Here is a 21,343-nt window from a genome sequence, read left to right on the forward strand (position 1 = left end):
TCTAGGGAGACTCCAGACACACGCAGGTGCAGTAAGCTTCTTACAGGGGGAGGTGCCTGAGCGGGGGTCACTGCAGCAGAAGATGTATAGGTGAAAGCAAGTTCTGTTCATGAAAAACAATTCATTTTAAAGCAGGATCTGTTTCAAATTAATCATACTAGGAGATTCTGAACTCAGAATGGAAGTCTATTCAAACAGGATGTTATTTATATAAACCCTCCTGGAGAAAGAAGCTTTGCTCACCAAGCTACACAGAGGGCTATCACTGCACAATATGTAAACTATGAAATGAACAGTTTAAAGCACACAAATTAGATGAGTTATCACGGTGCGCAATACAAAAGCAGACAAAACTCACCGAGTGGCCGCCCCAAGACAGTGTTTTTGATAATGGAGTGCTTGGGCATGTTCCTTTTGTTAGGCGGTGAAGGTGATCGATCCATTCTTGCAACTCTTGGCTGTTGTTACAGGACACCACTATTCTTTCTATCATGCTGCCTATGGAAATTTGTAAACAATTTTAGGTCCACAAAGATCAGAAAATACTGCACTTTCATCAAACTGAACATAATTACCAAACACAAATATTTCAACAATTCCGTATTAGAAACAAGTCATCACAAAAGTAAAATAAATAGTTAAAATCAGACTTGAAAATGTTTGGAATTTATTGAGTATTGTAATTATTGCCTATTCAGACGTTTTGGGGAATAACATACGGATCTGATGCTTAGAATTAAAAATACATAAAACAAATGATCCTTGTAAATTTCAAGGTTTGTATCTTTTCATATTTGACTCAATTACCCCTTAGGAACTATTGTCTTCTCTCTTTACCCACAACAGCGAAGGCCTAAAGGTATTTTCAGTCCCAAGTTCCACTAGTAATAAGCGAAGCAGCACATTATTTACAGTCTGGTGGCTGTCACTTAATTAGGGAAAAGGAGTCGAGGGCTGAATCAGAGGATTGTTTCTCAAGAAATCCTTTGAGGGTGGCGACTAAGGTAAGATTTCTTCTTGTGCAATTAAATGCTCCACACTGGATATACTACACTAGAGGTTTTAAAACAAAAAAAACCTTTTAACTTCTGTGGACCCCGACTTAATTGTTACTGGGTCTCGGGTGCCCCCATTGAATAATTATTGGAATCCAGGGAACCCCACTAAGCCATAACTGGAAGAAGAAGACACCGACCTAAGCATTTTCGATGATTTGAACAGCAAATGAATACACAAAAAATACAGAAACAAGCATTCTCATCATATAACCAGATGATTAAATATTGTATTAAATTCACAAACAATTATAAAAAATCTACATTTAATTTTAATGGGAAGATAGCTTTTCTAAATTCAATTGAGGCCATTCATCGTTCTTACTATATTCTGCTGGATGCACTTGCACAGCTTCCACTAATCAATCTGAGAATACTAACTTAACTTTTAGCCTCCAATTTCTTATTCCTTCAGGTTTACAGAATTGTTTTTAAATTTCAGTTTTACATTTTGTTTCCTTATTTGTATACACTTTATTGATCTGTTAATATCATTTAATTTTCGAAGCAGTTGCGGATCCCCTAAATAGGCTACTCCGACCCCCAGGGGGTCCTCAGATCACAGGTTAAGAACCACTGCACTAGAGGCTAGGACAGGTGGGCAGACAGTGATGAACTAATCTGGGGTTGGGGTCAGATTGGTACCTTTATGCATAGCTGTGGGACTTCCCCGCCCTGGAGCCATACTGGAAGTGTGTGGTACAAACACTGGTAGTGGTCACAGGGTTGACACTGATCCGATAAAGCTTTGTACACTTGGCATGTGGGAAGAACAGGAGAGCATCAGATACAAGCGCTTGCTCTGCATCTTAGGATTGGTTTTGGCCTGGCGCTACATTGCAATATTGTGGGGTTTGTCCAACTCTGCCGCATTTTGAACGATGGCCTACATATATGGACAGGTGCATGAAAGTTGAGAGATTTGTATATGAAGGAGTGGATGCCGGCATAAATTCCAAAAGGTCTGAGCTCCATGACAAAGCTACCGTGTCCAATTATAGCACTGAGTACGTAATGAAGCCCTAGGGGTTTATACTCCATTTCATAGTGCCCTCGGGGAGTAACACTTGGAATTTCTGTTATTACACTGGTGGCATGGCTGACTGTCGAAACACATGTACTGCTATGAAGGATTTATCACCCGCACACTGGACTAAACAGCAGCTTTTGTAAAATATAACGCTTAATACCTTTCAGATACTAATATAAAGTTACTTAAAATAAAAATCCTTTCATAAGGGAAGGCAATCCAAAGGGTCATTAATGTCAAAATGTTGACCCCTAGGAGCGAGTTTGAAGAGTCTTGATAAGGGCAGGTTTTCTGGTGCAACAGCCCTCAAGCGTAGTGTAATGAATGGGTTGTACTTTGTGCAACTGTAAGTTCTTGGAAAATTCTCTGTCAAACAGAAGTTTGACTGAATCATGACTTCCAATGGGGAATATAAGCACTCCAATCGTGAGAGGAGAAGCAGGTGAACAGGGTGGCTGCTTTGCTAGGCGGGCTGTCATTAGAGGTTCCTTTTCTGATGGGAACAGAACCCAGTGGATTTATCGACACCTAGCAAAGTGGTGACTCTCTCCATGTCTGACAATGATACTCAAATCCATAGCTGCCAAGCTATGAGTGACATTTCAAAGACAATGAGTGACACTTTCTGATGGAGCCGGAGTTGTTGTTGCTCAATGCACATAGTTTGTATAACAAAGGGATACAGAGCAGACTTGTGTGTTAAGTGTGTTCTGGTAGAAGACAAACGTATGCCAGTCTTCTGTCATCAGGCAAGGCTTTTTCGTAATGTAGTCCTTCCAATATGGACTCTGGATCTCTGGTGATCCCAGGTGATGTCACTTCTGCCGAGGCCCTTGTAATCCTGTACTGACCAGAATCCTGCCTCCCACCTGCAATGGTATCTTCTGATAGGTTTAAGGGTTTAAGACTCCCAAATACCCTCATGACCCTAACTCTCTCTTGTTGAGTAAGACGACCCTGATCGTAACTGGTTGCCGGAGTAATTCGTCTTCTGTTGCGGGCCGGTCTCCCTGACCTCAGGTTCTGCTTCAAATCTGCAAAATCAGGGGCCCCAATATTCTGCATGGCTGAGGCATCATCATTTTTCGAGTATAAGACCTGCACATGTCGCCTCTGCAGCGCTTTCACCGGTCACCGGGCTTGCACGGCTCCACTTTTCCAGAGGCTACCCAACAGTACCATGGGCATGCCCAACATGAGTGCAGCCATCTTCCAACTATGGCACTATCGTACCAGGGAGGTGCTAGACCTAGGGAATATTCTGAGGAAAATCCAGCCATAGATATGACGGCAATCTTAGACGGGAATATTCTGGTTATCTTTGGATTTGCTGCAATTATCTCACTATCGTGTAGATTCTGGGGTTGTTAGGCAACTGCAAACGTATTAGTCTGTATCCTGCGGTACATTTTGCTGGTTAAATGATTATTTGAGTGACACAAAAGGTTCAGGTAATTTTTTAATTCCCTTAACTTTCCGGGAACGGGCTGATCGTAAAACTGGATGGCACTCAACACAGGCGTTTTTTTAGAATGACTTAACTGTTTTGTTTACCTTATTTAATTTATTCTTTGAGGTGAAATTAATGCATGTGATACTCTTTCTAGCCTTTACTCAGAAAATACTAATTGTGAGTATTTACATTTAACCTGCCATCTGTCCCAAAGTGGCAGGCAATAAAGTAAAACTCTGCAGAGAGTTTCCGAGATGCTCAGGGTAATTTTTACTCCTAAACTATTTTGTTTGAGTTATCTTCTTTCATTGAGATGGAGTCAATGCCTTTTTGACACTCTTTTATGTGCTTAGATTTTGTCCGGCACCTTGCTGCCCAGATGCATTTTATTTAAACTACAATGCCATGTACTCATGGAGTAGGCACATGTAGAAGGCATTAGGGCATAGCAAAGGCACTGAGACATGAAAACAAAAAAGAGAAATGTTTGAACAGTTAATATTTGAACAGTTGGACTAGGTTTTCCTCAGAGAAACAAGGCTGCAAACTTCCTCTGCTCCAACATGGCAAATGCTATCCGCAATGGGTTTAAGATCATAGTTTGTAATAGAGAGGGTGAAAAAGGATGTGGACTGCTGTGATTTTTAGAGAGCTGGTCTGCGAAATGGTGCTGGATTGAGATAAGTGCTGTACTGGTCTATAGATTTGTCTTTGTCAAATCCCTGTGCAGAGGTCACTTGCAATTCTTGTTATGGGACTTGTGAATAGGCACACGGACGGAGACTGCTAGGCCCTAGCTTGATGTTTGTGGTACATTCACACTAGGTCACACCAAAGCAGTAGTTTGTGTGGATACAATTTGCATGAGGGTGACTCTAAAGAGAATGGAGTTTGTGAATTCCATGATCCACACAAGTAACACCCTTGAAATGATTATAACCATTGACAATGTGCTAGTGGTAGGTGACACGTGGCCCATTTGCTGGACAGACCATCAACTAATCCTATTCGAACTAGCTAACCTAAGTGAAATAACCGAGTTTAAAACAGTTTGGACATCATCATTACGCATTTTAGTGTTATTTAACCGTGTGGATATAATGTGGTGTCTCTCTGCGCTTTTAAATGGTGAAAGCGCCTTTGATGATCCCAATTTGGCCTTAAATGATCTTTCCACTTCTATATGTGATAATAGAATTCCAACAGTAACAAAACATCAATCAATCAATCCTGCTAAATCTCAGAACACCTCGTATTTAGATTATTTGCTAAATTGAAACTTCAGACCAGGCAGACAGAATATGCTTAGAGGAAATCTTCCACAAGGCTGTATTTCTGCTGTTTAATGTGAGTTTGACACCGCCAAAGAGAGGGTAGTGGGCTGCAGGTTTATACCTCCTCAACTTACTCAAAGGTAAAAGGGGAAATTGTGGTCTCCCTTGCCATCTATGAAGTGTGGGGGATAATCCATTAAACCCATTCATTATGTCCAAGGTGAAGATGGAGAATTTGGACCCTTCCTCCTAACCCTTAATGCATGGGTAAACATTGGCTTTAGTGCCCCCACACCTTGACCAAGGTTGAAGGGGTAAACAATTAAATATTTATGGCCACTCTTGTTGTGTAGTTCCTATATTCCAAATAGGCTCTGCGCATTGGAATAATATAAACAGCAGTGTAGACGTAGGACTGAGGTCGACTAGGTCTCTACTGACTATATTAGACTTAATTAGTTTTGCCAGCTAGCTCAGAGGTCACTAGACACTTTCTCAAATAAACAAGGAGGAGTTTAATTTCCCTGGATAGACAAGAAGGGATTAGCTTCTGACAACCATAAAACATGACAACTTTGCTCCCTCAGAATAAGAGTGTATCTCTAGAGTCGTGTGAAAACAATAGACAGCTATTTTACTCAGTCAATCGTGCATACTTAGTTTCACCAGAGTGCAGAGAAATAGAGAGACTGGCGTTTTCAATAAAAGGTGTTATTTATTGAGCAGTCTTCTTTCTCATGCAAGAGAAATGAATTGCCATAATTGCAATACTTATACAGTAAAGTGCGTACAGTAAAAGTAGTATTATGAAATAATACTGTAAAAGCATTGATATGGTTTCTTAGCCATATGATACTTTAAAATGGATAAAATATATACATACATATATACATTGACTAACGTACTCAACTGGTGATTCTAAATACGCCTACCCCGGTGTACCTGACCTAAGCCTAATACTTGGGAAGGAGTAAGTAAGTAGCAGTTTAAGTTAAGTTGGTTTTGCCAAGAATCTGAGTCAAGAATTCTCTTTAAGGGTTTAGTCAGCTCCGTACCTGGGTAATAGAAAGCAGGAGGTCTGGTATCTCTCTCTCAGGACTCGATATCCCAGCAACCCGCAAGGGTGGCTGAAAACACCGGAGCTGGATTTTCTCGGCTGGAGAAAAAGACAGCGTCTTTCTCAGTGCGTCAAAAGGGAGGGGCGGCGTCCGTGGGCTCTCGCATCAGCTGGGCTCTCGGGCAAGTAGATAGCCGCTCTGCTCCAAACAACCGTGTGTTTGCTTAAGGCAACGTTGGTATATTTATACCTGAAAGGTGCCGGGTTTGACGTAAGGTTGGACATAAGACGTCAATAAAGATGTCACTAAGAACTGGCCGTTCTTTCAGTGTTCGCAGGAGTTCTAGGACAAATCAAAACAGAAGCATGGGGATTTCCCAGGTTGCTGGAGGTTTGTTTTGTTTAAAGAACTCGTTGTACTCTCTAGGAGTCTGGGGAAGAAGCCTTGCTTAATTTGGACTGCATGGGCTATGACTAAATATGGATATGATTCTTATGCCTTTATAAGGATATTATTTATTATAACCACATAAGGGCATAAATTAGGAATATCGAATTAGGGTCCTAGATAGAAATACAACACTCTCTCTTGAACTATTAAACAACAAAAGAGTGACTAGCGGCGCACAATAAATATCAAAGTAGAATCAATGGAATTTGCAGCCAAATACAAACTGAAAGACAAAGGGGTGTGTGACTAGTGAAAAAACCTTTGTTTTTTAAAAGAACCCTCACTTACCAACCTAATTGGTGACATGCTTCATCATTGGGTTCCCACCAGGGAGACCGAATGTCTATCCGGTGTGCTACAACGCCTGAATTACAGCGGAGCTGGTTTTTGTTTGACTTGTGAGGTGGTGCCCAGGTAAGTGAGTAGTGATTTAAAAGATGGTGGGCTGATCCCTGAACCAACTTTAATAAAGGGACAGGCATCGGTCATTAAAAACAAGTGAATTGGACACTAAGTGGTTATAAACTTGAACTAGATGTGTCCTAATTAAAAAGTGTGGAGGTCAACATGTTTCTGCTAGCAAATGCTAAATCAGCAAAGCATTCATCAGGACCAAGAGAATCCCCCGGCGGTAAACGCATGCTAAGGCGTACCCTAACCTTGGGGATGTGTGTGTGCGATGGTAAAACTCACGGTTCTACATGTAAGTGCTCTCCCGGTATTTCCAAGGGCCCCAACTTTATACAATAAGTAGGCTTTACTTCATGGGCTCCGCGGCAGGGGAAACCTTCATGCAGAGATATTTTTGAGACTCGGCGACTCCCCTCTGGCAACCTGTTTCTAGCCCTTCCGCGGCCCGAATAGTGAACTCATCCACATTCTGTACCTTCAGCTTCCCAACAAGTCTAGGTGGTTTGCAGTTCTATCTATATCAATACAAATGTGTACAGTCTCAATTGAAGTTCTTTTTAGATATGAGGTTTAGAGCTTTTCATATTGCACATCATAGTTATAGATACGTTTAAAACTTTGTGCAATTGTTTTGGGTTTCAGCATAGTCATACTGATGTTTGGATAGAACTGGCGGGACCTGACATTCCTCTTACAGCATTCCTGCCATTAGAACTGCTTGCCAAACTAAGTTATAAGGGCTCCCCAGAACAGATCCAGAGAACAGTGTTGATGCGAGCTGGGATAACTATTAACTGCTTTGTGTGAAGACATTATTTTCATGTGGCCTGTCAATCAATCACTCAATCAATCAATCAAACCGGATTTATAAAGCGCAGCTAATCACCTGCGAGGGTATCCAGAGGCGAAGTTCATCTAAATAAGCTGTCACAGTACTGCAAGATGTCTCACTTAGGGAGTTGCCTTCCTGCAACTTGAAATTCTTGGATAAAAGACGCCTTGATCTATCTACCACTTTGGGAGGGATGCATGATGGAACCACGCATTTCATTGTAATGCATGCTATTACAACACAGCCGTTACACCACAAATACATTACCATGCATATCGCGAACCACGCATATTCATCATCCCAAATGCAAAAATCGCATTTTTATAAATCGCTAAATTGCGAATAATTGCATTTAAGGAATCTCAATTTGAGATTCCTTAAATGCAATTCATGAACCATTTTAAATTTGCGAATTCGCAATCTGGGACCGCTATTTACCGCGACGTCTGACTGGTAAATAGCGAAAACTTAGAAAAATGCACTTTAGTGCATTTTTCTAAGTTGTATGTTACACACACACATGTCCTTTGGACATGTGTGTGCGCAACACCAGTGTACATTAGCATTTCAGGGGTGCTACAGGGTGTCCTTTGGACACCCTGGCACCCTTGAAATCGCTTCCTTATTTGCGATTCGCTAATTGCTAATCGCAAATAAGGAATGACTCCCCATTCATTCCTATGGGCCCTTAGGCCCATAGGAATGAATGGGAAAGCCATTCCTTATTTGCGATTAGCAATTAGCGAATCGCAAATAAGGAAGCAGTAGAAATCGCAATAAATATTGCGATTTCTACATGAATCCCGTTTTGCGAGTCTTTAATAGCGATTCCTTAATAATCGCTATTAAGGACTCGCAAAACATGAACATGATGAATCTGGGGATAAGTCTTGAATCCTGAGGGTCCCTAGGGTCAAACTAGCCCACTAGGTACCTACAGTAAGCGCCACAGAGATGCGTTGCAGAGAGGTGTAAAAAGGGGCGTGGCCTCTGAACACCTCCCTGCAAAGCAGCTCCCTGTCGCATACTGGAGGTACCTGGTGGGCTAGTTGGCCCTCAGGGACCCTCAGTATTGAAGAGGAATTAATTCCCCAACTTACAACTCGCCAGGGGGCGCGTTTGCACAATGGTGAAGGAAGGGGTTGGGCCTGAGGTGACATGTCTGCAAACACGTCATGTGGCGCGTTTTAAGTTGGGGAATTAATTCTGCTTCAATCCTGAGGGTCCCTGGGGGCCAACTAGCCCACCAGGTACCTCCAGTATGTTCCAGAGAGCTGCATTGCAGAGAGGTGTTCAGAGGCCACGCCCCTTTTTACAGGACTCTGCAACGCAGCACCGTAGCATTTACTGGAGGTACCTTGTGGGCTAATTGGCCCCCAGTGACCCTCAGAGGAATTAATCCCCCAGCTTCAACTGCGCCTCAAGGTGTGTTTGCACATATGTCAACTCAGGCCCCGCCCCCTCCCTTCACCATGTGCAAACGTGCCTGTGGCCCATTCTAAGTTGGGGGATTAACTCCTCTTGAACCCTGAGGGTCCCTGGGTTGCAACTAGCCCACCAGGTACCTTCATCAAGCGCCACAGAGCTGCATTGCAGAGAGGTGTAAAAAGGGGCGTGGCCTCAGAACACCTCTCTGCAACGCAGCTCCCTGGTGCATACTGAAGGTTACTGGTGGGCTAGTTGGCCCCCAGGGACCTCCAGTGTTCAAGGGGAATTAGTTCCCCATCTGCAAACGCACCAGGGGGCGCATTTGCCGAGAACTGCAAAAAGGGGGCCGGGCCTCCGGCGCGATGCCGGTCTTTTTTTATTTTTATTTTATTTTTTTATTTGTATTTTCTTTTCCCATCCTCCGGGTCATGGCTTTTTTTTTTATTGTTTTGGAGGGGGGCTAAGTTGTCCCCCTCCTCAGGCCACTTATGGCCCCGGGGAACCCATCCCCAGGGCCTGCCTTTGGTTTTTTTTTATTTAAAAAATTTTTTGAGATGGGGGGCCGCCTGGCCACTTCTAGCCCCGGGGAACCCATCACACAGGGCTGGCCCTCTCCGTTGGGGACCGTGGGGGGTCCTCAATCCCCCCCGCGGTCCCGCCGGCTCCCCGCGTCCTTCGGGAGCCAGCATTTCTTTTCCACATGGGGAGCTGCTAAGATGCAGCACCAGTTTGGAAAAGCAATCGTCTTTGGTTTTTGGAAGAGAGAGCAGGTTTCCTGCTCTCTCTTCCAAAAACCAAAGCAGTTTGCTATGGCAGGGCGAGAGCCGCGAGGCTCCCACCCTGCCATAGCAAACAGCAGTGTCCCGGTGGTTGGCACCCCAGGACACTTCAGGATCCGGCCCCTGGGGGGTGGAGGTCCCCAGGGCCATGACAAGGCTCCAGGAGGGGGGGCCGCGTGGCCCCCTCCCAACATTCCCAAAGCCCACGGGGAGGTGGAGGTCCAAGGGGCTGGGGGGTCCGTTACGGACCCCCCTATTTTAATATTTGGAGGTGGCAGTCCCCAGGGCAGGTGGGGAGGCTCAAGCCCCCCACACAGATTTTTTTTTTAAATTAAAAACAAGCCCAGGGGGTGGCGGGGTTGGGGGCCTTTGAGCCCCCCACCCATGCTTTTTTGAAGCTCCGGGGGGTGGCGGTCCCTGGGGCTGGGGGTAGCTGTGAGCCCCCCGCAATTAATTTCATAAAGCCCTGGGGGTGGCGGTCCCGGGGGCTTGGGAGGGCCTTTGAGCCCCCCCCAACCCATTTATTTTTGAAGCTCCGTGGGATGGCGGTCCCCGCGGCTGGGGGGGCTGTGAGCCCCCCGCATGTATTTCTTAAAAGCTCCGAGTGGTGGCTGTCCCCAGGGCTGGGGGCCCCTCTGGGCCCCCCTTTACAATTAAAATATTGCTCCCTGGACTTGGCCCACCCGGGGGCTAAATAGCAACGAAGCGCGGGAGTCCACGCTTCGTTTTTTTTTTCTCAGCCGGATCCGGGATCCGTCGCGCATTGTGCCGATTGAAAAAAAATAATAATAATAATTTTTGGGCCCTGGGGTCCTTGTGGGACCCACTAAGCAGGCCAAGGAGGCCAGGGTGTTTCTACCCTGCCCCCTTTTTGCGCTCTGCGCACTTGTTTGACTGATTTCTTGTGCCTCCGTTCTACCGAGGCACAAGATGGCTGTCAACACTTCCTGGTTTGGAGTGTTGACAGCCAATTAGCATGCAGCTCGTGATCGGGAGGGTGCGCGGATCCTCCGCTGCCAGAGACATCGAAACATTTTTAATTTTGATTTTCTCAGCAACTACTGAACGTTTTTACACCATTTAACAAAAAGGGTTCTTTCTGAACCAATGGCTAACTTTTTGCCAAATTTGGTGTAATTCCGTTCAGCAGTTCGGGCTGTAGCTGTGTCTAAAGTTTCCTATGGGAAATTGCATGGGGAAAACACGTTTTGGAAGGAGTAGTTTATGTCCTGTAACTCCAGTTCTGTAGTAGGGGAATCTCTGTTATAGTCATAATCTAGAGAATAGTTCCGCCCATGTGCGTGGACCCCGGAGCAATCAAAAATAATCTCTTAAGGTGTCGAAAAATGCAGAATTGCACAGACACTTAAGAGAGAATTTAAAGACAGATAATGCAGCCTATATCCACAGGCTACACTGTCCAGTACTTCAACTAGAAATTTCACCAAAAATCCACAAACAGCAAAGCCTGTCCAGATTTCCCTTGCTTTAACAGCAAAAACCCTCTGGAATGATAGAGAGAAAGACCTGGACAGACAAGCCCCATAGGCTGCCATTATGTGGCTCAAAACAGGATACTGTGCCTTTAAGAGAACCTTCCAGAACTTCACAGTATCCCAGAATGCACTGAGGTCCCTTTTACTTTCAGTCCTTTTTGAAGGCGTAACGCGCCAGACCTGTAGCATTCCTTACATGAATATCTCTCTCCACTGGGGAGGAGGGCGGGTGCTTATGACTATAACAGAGATACCCCTACTACAGAACTGGAGTTACAGGACAGAAACTACTCCTTCTGTAGTAGGGGATCTCTGTGTATAGTCATAATCTAGTGAATAGAATGGCAAGCCCATCCCCACACCAAAGCGGCGGTGGAGAAAAGAGAAATAACACCACTACTGTGCGAACAGATTTCGCAGCGAAGCCTGCCCAACCTGAGCGTCTGCCCTGGCATCAGTGTCCAGGCAGTAATGCTTAGCAAAGGTATGGACCGACTTCCAAGCGGCCGCCTTGCAGATTTCTGCAATTGGAACATTACGGAGCAAAGCAGTCGTGGCAGCTTTGCCCCTGGTGGAATGAGCCTTAGGTTTACCCCCTAAGGTCTTACCAGCTTTTTGGTAACACAACTGTATACAGGACACAATCCACCTAGAAATGGACTGTTTAGAGGTAGCAAGACCTGTCCTGACTGATCCATAATTGGTAAACAATTGGTCTGACCTACGAATATCCTTGGTTTTATCCAGATAAAATTTCAACATCCTCCTGACAGTTTTGAAAAGAAATTATAGCAAACATTTCATAAAAGAACGCCACAAACCTCTCATGCACACCCTCGTGTGTATAGCTACGACATTAACACAGTCTTATATTTTCAAGATCACAAAGAGATATATATTTTTTATGAATCTTTTATTTTTATTTTATAACAGTAGTTGTCTGATTATTTTTGGTGTCCTATATAGGCTCTTTAGATAGATAATTATACTTATAAAAATTAATAGTTCATTTGATAAAGGTATATACAATTACACAAGAAACTTTGAAAAATATATAAACACATATCACAAAAACCAACAAAGACAAATCGGTCAGTAGTCTTATTGTAGTGGGCAAAAGCGGTGAATATTGACACTACGCGCGTTTCGGCATTCTGCCTTCATCAGGTGACCGTCATTCACGTATAGACTGTACAGGACAACAAAAACTATAAAGAAATACAAAAACATACATATAATTATATTAGGTAATTTAAAAAGTCGTAGCATACTAGTATTTACAATTTATAGATCGAGAGGTTATAGGTCACTATTTACACACACATATATACAATATTTACATACAGTAGCTCATGACATGATTGGAATTCACTCTTCTATATGTTCCAATACAAGGCATTGTTGTGATCAATTTAAACATCTTATTCCAGTTGGGTCTGGTATATATATATACCCCGTCAATTCTAAGGGACCATATTTACATAGTGGATATAACACGATTTTATTGGGTCAATGAAAAACATCAGGCTATTGTTATCTATTTATGAATTCAGTGGCCCTCCTATATTTGTTTTTCATGGTGTTGGCATAGATATATCCTATTTCATTTTTAAGGACGGTCACATAATGTCATAATTATCTCAGTTTTGCATGCAGCTCAGACAATATAGTTATAAAATACACATATGGGCATGTTGTCATTGGCACATGAGCATATTTATCTAAACTGATGGAAAATATCCCAGTATGCCTTGTAACTTAAACCATCTATATTCTGATTTTTAGCCACATTTCATATCCGACCATTATATAGAACAGTGCTGACAGATATATTTCCCTATAGATGGCTGGATTAGATATCTGTATGGTGGGAGATCAAAGATTTTCATATTGGATATGTCTACTTCTATTCTAATAGTATAGATAGAGTCCTACAAGCGATGGCATAAATTTATGTAATACGATCACCAACCTTATCTTGGATAATACGATATCGCTATGTAGATAGTAGTGTGGTTCATATAACGATCCTCATAGATTATTACGTCTAAATAGGGAATAAATATGGCTATTAGTTATTGTTTTGGTCCAAAGTGCAAATAGAGTAGAATCTAAGTATATATTTACCGTTTTAAAAGAATTTCGTTGTATTGAAAAATGTAACGTTTATCGGACACAATTTGTGGTCGAGGTTCTTATTCCAATGTATTTTTCACTTTTTTCTCTATTTTATTTCCCAAAGACCCAAGCTCAAAGGTCCCCGAGTTGGAACGTTATCTGTATCATTAGGGAATAGAAATGCACAGATGTAATATTTGTGTAGCTTAAGACGATATAGGTCTCTAGGTATCAAACGTGTAACCCAAAAAGCGGTACCTAATCATAGATGTGCTGAAAGTCTTGAATCGTCATAATTGGGAGACCGGCAGATATAGTTTATTCTCTCTTCTCTTGCTGTTAAAATATAAGAAAAAACGATATGTCTATGTATCTCCTTCGAGCATCATGTAGATCGCTCGATATAAATGGTAGAACAATATAACTGAAGAAGAAAGCCACGTTATGTTTAGTTATCTCAACCTATTCCTTTATCAATATTCAAGTATGTGTTCGTTTCTATAGTTGTCTATAATAAAATCAGGATGCTCATATGCTAATGAAAGTCCGTTTTTTTCTTTTTTCTTTTTTTCTTTTAATTTTATTTTCTATTATTTTTCTGTAACATCAAACATTTGATAGCTATGTCTCTAAATATGTGCCATTGAAAACAAACTAAACATATAGGCAGTTGCCATATGTAAAGAAACTCAAACTCGCTATCAGATAGGAGAACGATAGTCCGTTGTTTATTCTTATTACATCGAGACGCAGTATTACCGCGTCACTCTATATGCGCCAGATATTCACCAGCGTCAGGTGTAATCAATTTCACCGCCCTTTTGGCGGGCCGTTTACGTATATATACTGCTGGCATAGATACTCCGGCGTTCTTGAACCACCGGCACGTCGAGGGGAGATCTGGCTAAAAAGATACCATCTGGCAACACGAAGGTTAGTAAGTCACAGCTACCGTCCTCACTAGCATTATTATTATGCCTGACAGACTCGCGTTGGCCCATGTAGAGCTAGCGTCTAATTTGCTGCTTTACCCCTTTTCTTTTTCTTTAGTACGGGGAACTCACCATTATTACTTTATGAAATATGTCCTCTTCCGTCCAATCCACGGCGAAATTATCCTGTTATCATCTTTTATGAGGTAATACCTTAGCGAGATATTCTTCTTCAGTTATATTGTTCTACCATTTATATCGAGCGATCTACATGATGCTCGAAGGAGATACATAGACATATCGTTTTTTCTTATATTTTAACAGCAAGAGAAGAGAGAATAAACTATATCTGCCGGTCTCCCAATTATGACGATTCAAGACTTTCAGCACATCTATGATTAGGTACCGCTTTTTGGGTTACACGTTTGATACCTAGAGACCTATATCGTCTTAAGCTACACAAATATTACATCTGTGCATTTCTATTCCCTAATGATACAGATAACGTTCCAACTCGGGGACCTTTGAGCTTGGGTCTTTGGGAAATAAAATAGAGAGAAAAAAAGTGAAAAATACATTGGAATAAGAACCTCGACCACAAATTGTGTCCGATAAACGTTACATTTTTCAATACAACGAAATTCTTTTAAAACGGTAAATATATACTTAGATTCTACTCTATTTGCACTTTGGACCAAAACAATAACTAATAGCCATATTTATTCCCTATTTAGACGTAATAATCTATGAGGATCGTTATATGAACCACACTACTATCTACATAGCGATATCGTATTATCCAAGATAAGGTTGGTGATCGTATTACATAAATTTATGCCATCGCTTGTAGGACTCTATCTATACTATTAGAATAGAAGTAGACATATCCAATATGAAAATCTTTGATCTCCCACCATACAGATATCTAATCCAGCCATCTATAGGGAAATATATCTGTCAGCACTGTTCTATATAATGGTCGGATATGAAATGTGGCTAAAAATCAGAATATAGATGGTTTAAGTTACAAGGCATACTGGGATATTTTCCATCAGTTTAGATAAATATGCTCATGTGCCAATGACAACATGCCCATATGTGTATTTTATAACTATATTGTCTGAGCTGCATGCAAAACTGAGATAATTATGACATTATGTGACCGTCCTTAAAAATGAAATAGGATATATCTATGCCAACACCATGAAAAACAAATATAGGAGGGCCACTGAATTCATAAATAGATAACAATAGCCTGATGTTTTTCATTGACCCAATAAAATCGTGTTATATCCACTATGTAAATATGGTCCCTTAGAATTGACGGGGTATATATATATACCAGACCCAACTGGAATAAGATGTTTAAATTGATCACAACAATGCCTTGTATTGGAACATATAGAAGAGTGAATTCCAATCATGTCATGAGCTACTGTATGTAAATATTGTATATATGTGTGTGTAAATAGTGACCTATAACCTCTCGATCTATAAATTGTAAATACTAGTATGCTACGACTTTTTAAATTACCTAATATAATTATATGTATGTTTTTGTATTTCTTTATAGTTTTTGTTGTCCTGTACAGTCTATACGTGAATGACGGTCACCTGATGAAGGCAGAATGCCGAAACGCGCGTAGTGTCAATATTCACCGCTTTTGCCCACTACAATAAGACTACTGACCGATTTGTCTTTGTTGGTTTTTGTGATATGTGTTTATATATTTTTCAAAGTTTCTTGTGTAATTGTATATACCTTTATCAAATGAACTATTAATTTTTATAAGTATAATTATCTATCTAAAGAGCCTATATAGGACACCAAAAATAATCAGACAACTACTGTTATAAAATAAAAATAAAAGATTCATAAAAAATATATATCTCTTTGTGATCTTGAAAATATAAGACTGTGTTAATGTCGTAGCTATACACACGAGGGTGTGCATGAGAGGTTTGTGGCGTTCTTTTATGAAATGTTTGCTATAATTTCTTTTCAAAACTGCTTTTGCCCTACCTATAGCAAATATATTTTCGCGTAGGGGTCCCCTGTTTTTCAAATTATTATTCTCATGGCCTGTCCATGAGGGGAATTGTATGTAGTCTGTCATTTATTAGTATTGGTTGATACAGTAGCTTTAATTGTGTACTCTTTATACAACGAATCTTTTGGGTTCTGTGACTGGTTTCCCCAATTCATATCGGACCATTGGCATTAGTGTATAGATATATAGCCCTTTATGGTCTGCAGCTCCTTATTTTTAACATACGTACAAAGATATCCACAAAAAAGATATGGCCACGCTAAAATCTTTTGGGTTCAGTGACGAGGACTTTGCCTCCATGGTAGGCTCCTCTGTCAACTTTGATAACATAAATCCTAATACTATTGACAAAAGTGAAGATCTTGTTAAACTATTAGCCCTCAAAAAAAAGTCCATAAGAATAGAACTCCATGGCAAATACATCCTAGATTATCTTAAGGCCGGGGTTATACCCCAAGGCCTACAAATTAAAAACATTCCGGGTCTTTTCATACAAGTGAAACATTTTCTTGAACGATGGTCCCTCATCGCTAATCGATGTTCGAGGGACCTCATGATGTTGATAGTGGAAACAGCCAAGGAAGTGCTGGCCGAACTAATCCAAGAGATTCTAGATCTAGAAAATCAGATTAAATCATCAACAGTGATTACTGATATCAAAAAGAAACTAGAAGAAGTCGAATCTGAATTAAATTCCTATAGTGAATATTTAATAAAACGCAAAATGGATAAACTCCAAAAAGATATTCGCTATTTCAGTCGAGAAAATGTCTACCCATATTTGCGAGACAACTTTTACGAACAAACAGATCAGTTTGGTCAAGAGATGGGTGATTCTCATTTTGACACTAGACAGAAAAAGGTCACCACATTCTCAAATACATCAGATTCTGGAAGCAGTTCTGGTATGTCTCCCCATCAAAATCATGGTCAGGGATACATACCAAGATCAAACCAAGGTTACCGTCCTTTTTTAGGGAGGCGCCCTCAAAACAGAAGGAACTGGCGATCGAATTATCAATCCCAGTCCCGACCTTATCGACAATACCAACCCAATTTTCAACAGAGAGGGCACTTCCAACCACAATATCAGGACCATCAACCTCAGAATCCCAACCGATATCTGGAGACACGGAGCTCCAAATATTGGAGAGAATAAAAACAATTCCAATATTCAATCTAAGTAAATTTGAGGCAGATGCAGCGACTATTGCGATCCTATCAAAGGGGTTATCGTTTGTCCCTCACTCTGGACTCAATAAATTTGAGCTTTTTAATGATGTCATGTGTTTTTTTCGTAAAATCCGTCTAAAAAATTATTTTTCAGGCATAGAACACATAACAACAGAAGAGAATAAGTCAGGTCTAGCTCCAAAGTCAGTCTTTACACCCACACTAGACCAAGTGTCCCCTGAAATACGAATTTTTGAACAGGTTGTCATGCATAAACTACAGATAGCAACCAAATACATACCTAACACTCCCTACAACATGAATAGAGAAGAATATAGTGCGCTGCAACAGTTAAAAAATACATCAGAAATCACTATAAAGAGCTGCGACATGGGTGGCGGTATTGCAATTCTTGATACTCAAAAATACACAGACAAAATCGAAGAGATGCTCAGTGACAACAATTTTTATTGTAAAATACTGAGAGACCCTACCCCAAAAATTAAAAACAAAATCCTCAGATTGACCACCAAAGCTCTACAAAATGGAGATATTTGCAGAAAGGAGTACGAATATCTAAACATAGACAATCCTAGAATGGCTAGTCTGTACGGTACTCCTAAAGTTCATAAAAACGAACTAGACCCCCCCTTTAGACCCATTGTCACCACCATTGGCAGCATAACAGAACCGATATCAAAATATCTTGATGCCATCCTGCGTCCACACATCTCCAAAATACCTGGATACATACAAGATACTCGACAGATCATTAATCAATTAGAAGGAACAGCCTTTAACGCCCACAGACAATGGATGGTAACTCTTGATGTTGAGAGTCTATACTCTAACATCCCTTGCACAGGAGCCATTGAGGCCACGCAATGGTTCATTGAAACATACAACATCACTTGTAATACCGAATTCATTCTAGACTGTTTAAACATTATCCTAAATGATAACGTATTCGAATTCAGAGGCACCCTTTATAAACAGACCAAGGGGGTGAGTATGGGCGCGGCCTGCGCACCGACAATTGCTAATATCTATGTCGCTTTCTTTGAAAATACGAACATTTTTAACGAAATGGCTCCGTTTTTCGAATCCTTGTTTTATTGGTCGCGATATATTGACGACATCATTTTTATTTGGGATGACACCGAAGACACCCTAGCTGAATTTGTTCTTTGGTTAAATGCATGTGACCCAAATTTGAAGTTTACTGCACAAATTAACAACCAAAAAATAGAATTTTTGGATGTCACTATAAAACATGATCAAGGTCAATTATATACTGACCTTTATGTAAAACCGACTGCCCGCAACACAATTCTCCATTATGACAGTTTCCACCCATCCACCCAAAAAAACAGTATCCCATTCAGCCAATTCCTCAGGCTGAGACGGAACTGTTCCAGACTCAAAGATTTCGATGAACGAGCGATCATAATGAGAAAAAAGTTTGAGGAACGAGGATACCCCCACCGATTAGTACGTGAATCGTACAAAAGGGCACGGTTTTACGATCGGCAACATCTTCTGCAAGGTACGAAACCTAAACAAACTTCGAATTTAGTATTTGTCTCAAGACACTCTTGTCTCAACAACCAAGTACGCCAAATAATCTATTCTAATTGGCACATTCTAAATACAAATAACAATACCAACGAAAACTTGCCAAAACCACTTTTTGCATATCGCAAAAATAAAAATCTGAAAGATATAGTGGTTAGGTCGCGCATGCCACATTTGGCAAAATCTACCCAAAGAAGTTTAACTAATTGGGATCCGGTCATCGGAAACTATAAATGTGGAACATGTAAAGTATGTCCCCAGGCGATTGAAACTAAGGAAATGGAATACAATGGAGTAAAAATCCAATTAACAACTATGGTGAATTGTAAAACTAAGAATATTGTGTATCTGCTACTGTGCCCCTGTGGGCTGGGCTATGTCGGTGAGTCCTCCAGGTCTCTGTGCACGAGGCTTACAGAACATAAATCTGCTATTAGGACTCATAAATTAAATGCACCGATGGTCAGCCACTATATTGAACAGAACCACAAACCAGAGGATGTACGTTGGATTATCCTTGAACACATTGAGACACGTGAAGGTTTATGTCCAGACAAAGTCCGAAAAAAACGGGAGGTATTCTGGATTTTTTCTTTGAGTACATCCACACGAGGTTTAAACCAGGATATTCCATGGGAACAAGCAATTCTGTAAAATTTGAAATACTTAGTGCTGCAAGAGATACACAGACTTGGCTATACTGGCTAAAATTAATATATCTGCATCGTGTCACACCTTTCTATACCAACAGAGAAAGCCACGTTATGTTTAGTTATCTCAACCTATTCCTTTATCAATATTCAAGTATGTGTTCGTTTCTATAGTTGTCTATAATAAAATCAGGATGCTCATATGCTAATGAAAGTCCGTTTTTTTCTTTTTTCTTTTTTTCTTTTAATTTTATTTTCTATTATTTTTCTGTAACATCAAACATTTGATAGCTATGTCTCTAAATATGTGCCATTGAAAACAAACTAAACATATAGGCAGTTGCCATATGTAAAGAAACTCAAACTCGCTATCAGATAGGAGAACGATAGTCCGTTGTTTATTCTTATTACATCGAGACGCAGTATTACCGCGTCACTCTATATGCGCCAGATATTCACCAGCGTCAGGTGTAATCAATTTCACCGCCCTTTTGGCGGGCCGTTTACGTATATATACTGCTGGCATAGATACTCCGGCGTTCTTGAACCACCGGCACGTCGAGGGGAGATCTGGCTAAAAAGATACCATCTGGCAACACGAAGGTTAGTAAGTCACAGCTACCGTCCTCACTAGCATTATTATTATGCCTGACAGACTCGCGTTGGCCCATGTAGAGCTAGCGTCTAATTTGCTGCTTTACCCCTTTTCTTTTTCTTTAGTACGGGGAACTCACCATTATTACTTTATGAAATATGTCCTCTTCCGTCCAATCCACGGCGAAATTATCCTGTTATCATCTTTTATGAGGTAATACCTTAGCGAGATATTCTTCTTCAGTTATATTGTTCTACCATTTATATCGAGCGATCTACATGATGCTCGAAGGAGATACATAGACATATCGTTTTTTCTTATATTTTAACAGCAAGAGAAGAGAGAATAAACTATATCTGCCGGTCTCCCAATTATGACGATTCAAGACTTTCAGCACATCTATGATTAGGTACCGCTTTTTGGGTTACACGTTTGATACCTAGAGACCTATATCGTCTTAAGCTACACAAATATTACATCTGTGCATTTCTATTCCCTAATGATACAGATAACGTTCCAACTCGGGGACCTTTGAGCTTGGGTCTTTGGGAAATAAAATAGAGAGAAAAAAAGTGAAAAATACATTGGAATAAGAACCTCGACCACAAATTGTGTCCGATAAACGTTACATTTTTCAATACAACGAAATTCTTTTAAAACGGTAAATATATACTTAGATTCTACTCTATTTGCACTTTGGACCAAAACAATAACTAATAGCCATATTTATTCCCTATTTAGACGTAATAATCTATGAGGATCGTTATATGAACCACACTACTATCTACATAGCGATATCGTATTATCCAAGATAAGGTTGGTGATCGTATTACATAAATTTATGCCATCGCTTGTAGGACTCTATCTATACTATTAGAATAGAAGTAGACATATCCAATATGAAAATCTTTGATCTCCCACCATACAGATATCTAATCCAGCCATCTATAGGGAAATATATCTGTCAGCACTGTTCTATATAA

General features: G+C 40.8%; 1 protein-coding gene across 3 annotated transcripts in view; it reads right to left on the reverse strand.

The window, feature by feature from the left end:
- The window catches only part of ARHGEF6 (Rac/Cdc42 guanine nucleotide exchange factor 6), a 1,071,863-nt gene that overhangs the window by 282,532 nt on the left and 767,988 nt on the right, over nucleotides 1-21,343 (reverse strand). For all 3 annotated transcript variants that reach the window (XM_078688613.1, XM_078688614.1, XM_078688615.1), the window contains one exon: nucleotides 359-498. In XM_078688613.1, the coding sequence (XP_078544739.1) occupies nucleotides 359-498 (140 nt within the window). The remainder of the gene's footprint in view (nucleotides 1-358; nucleotides 499-21,343) is intronic.

The sequence above is a fragment of the Lissotriton helveticus genome, chromosome 4_1 (assembly GCF_964261635.1).
Source record: "Lissotriton helveticus chromosome 4_1, aLisHel1.1, whole genome shotgun sequence".
Taxonomy (NCBI): Eukaryota; Metazoa; Chordata; class Amphibia; order Caudata; family Salamandridae; genus Lissotriton; species Lissotriton helveticus.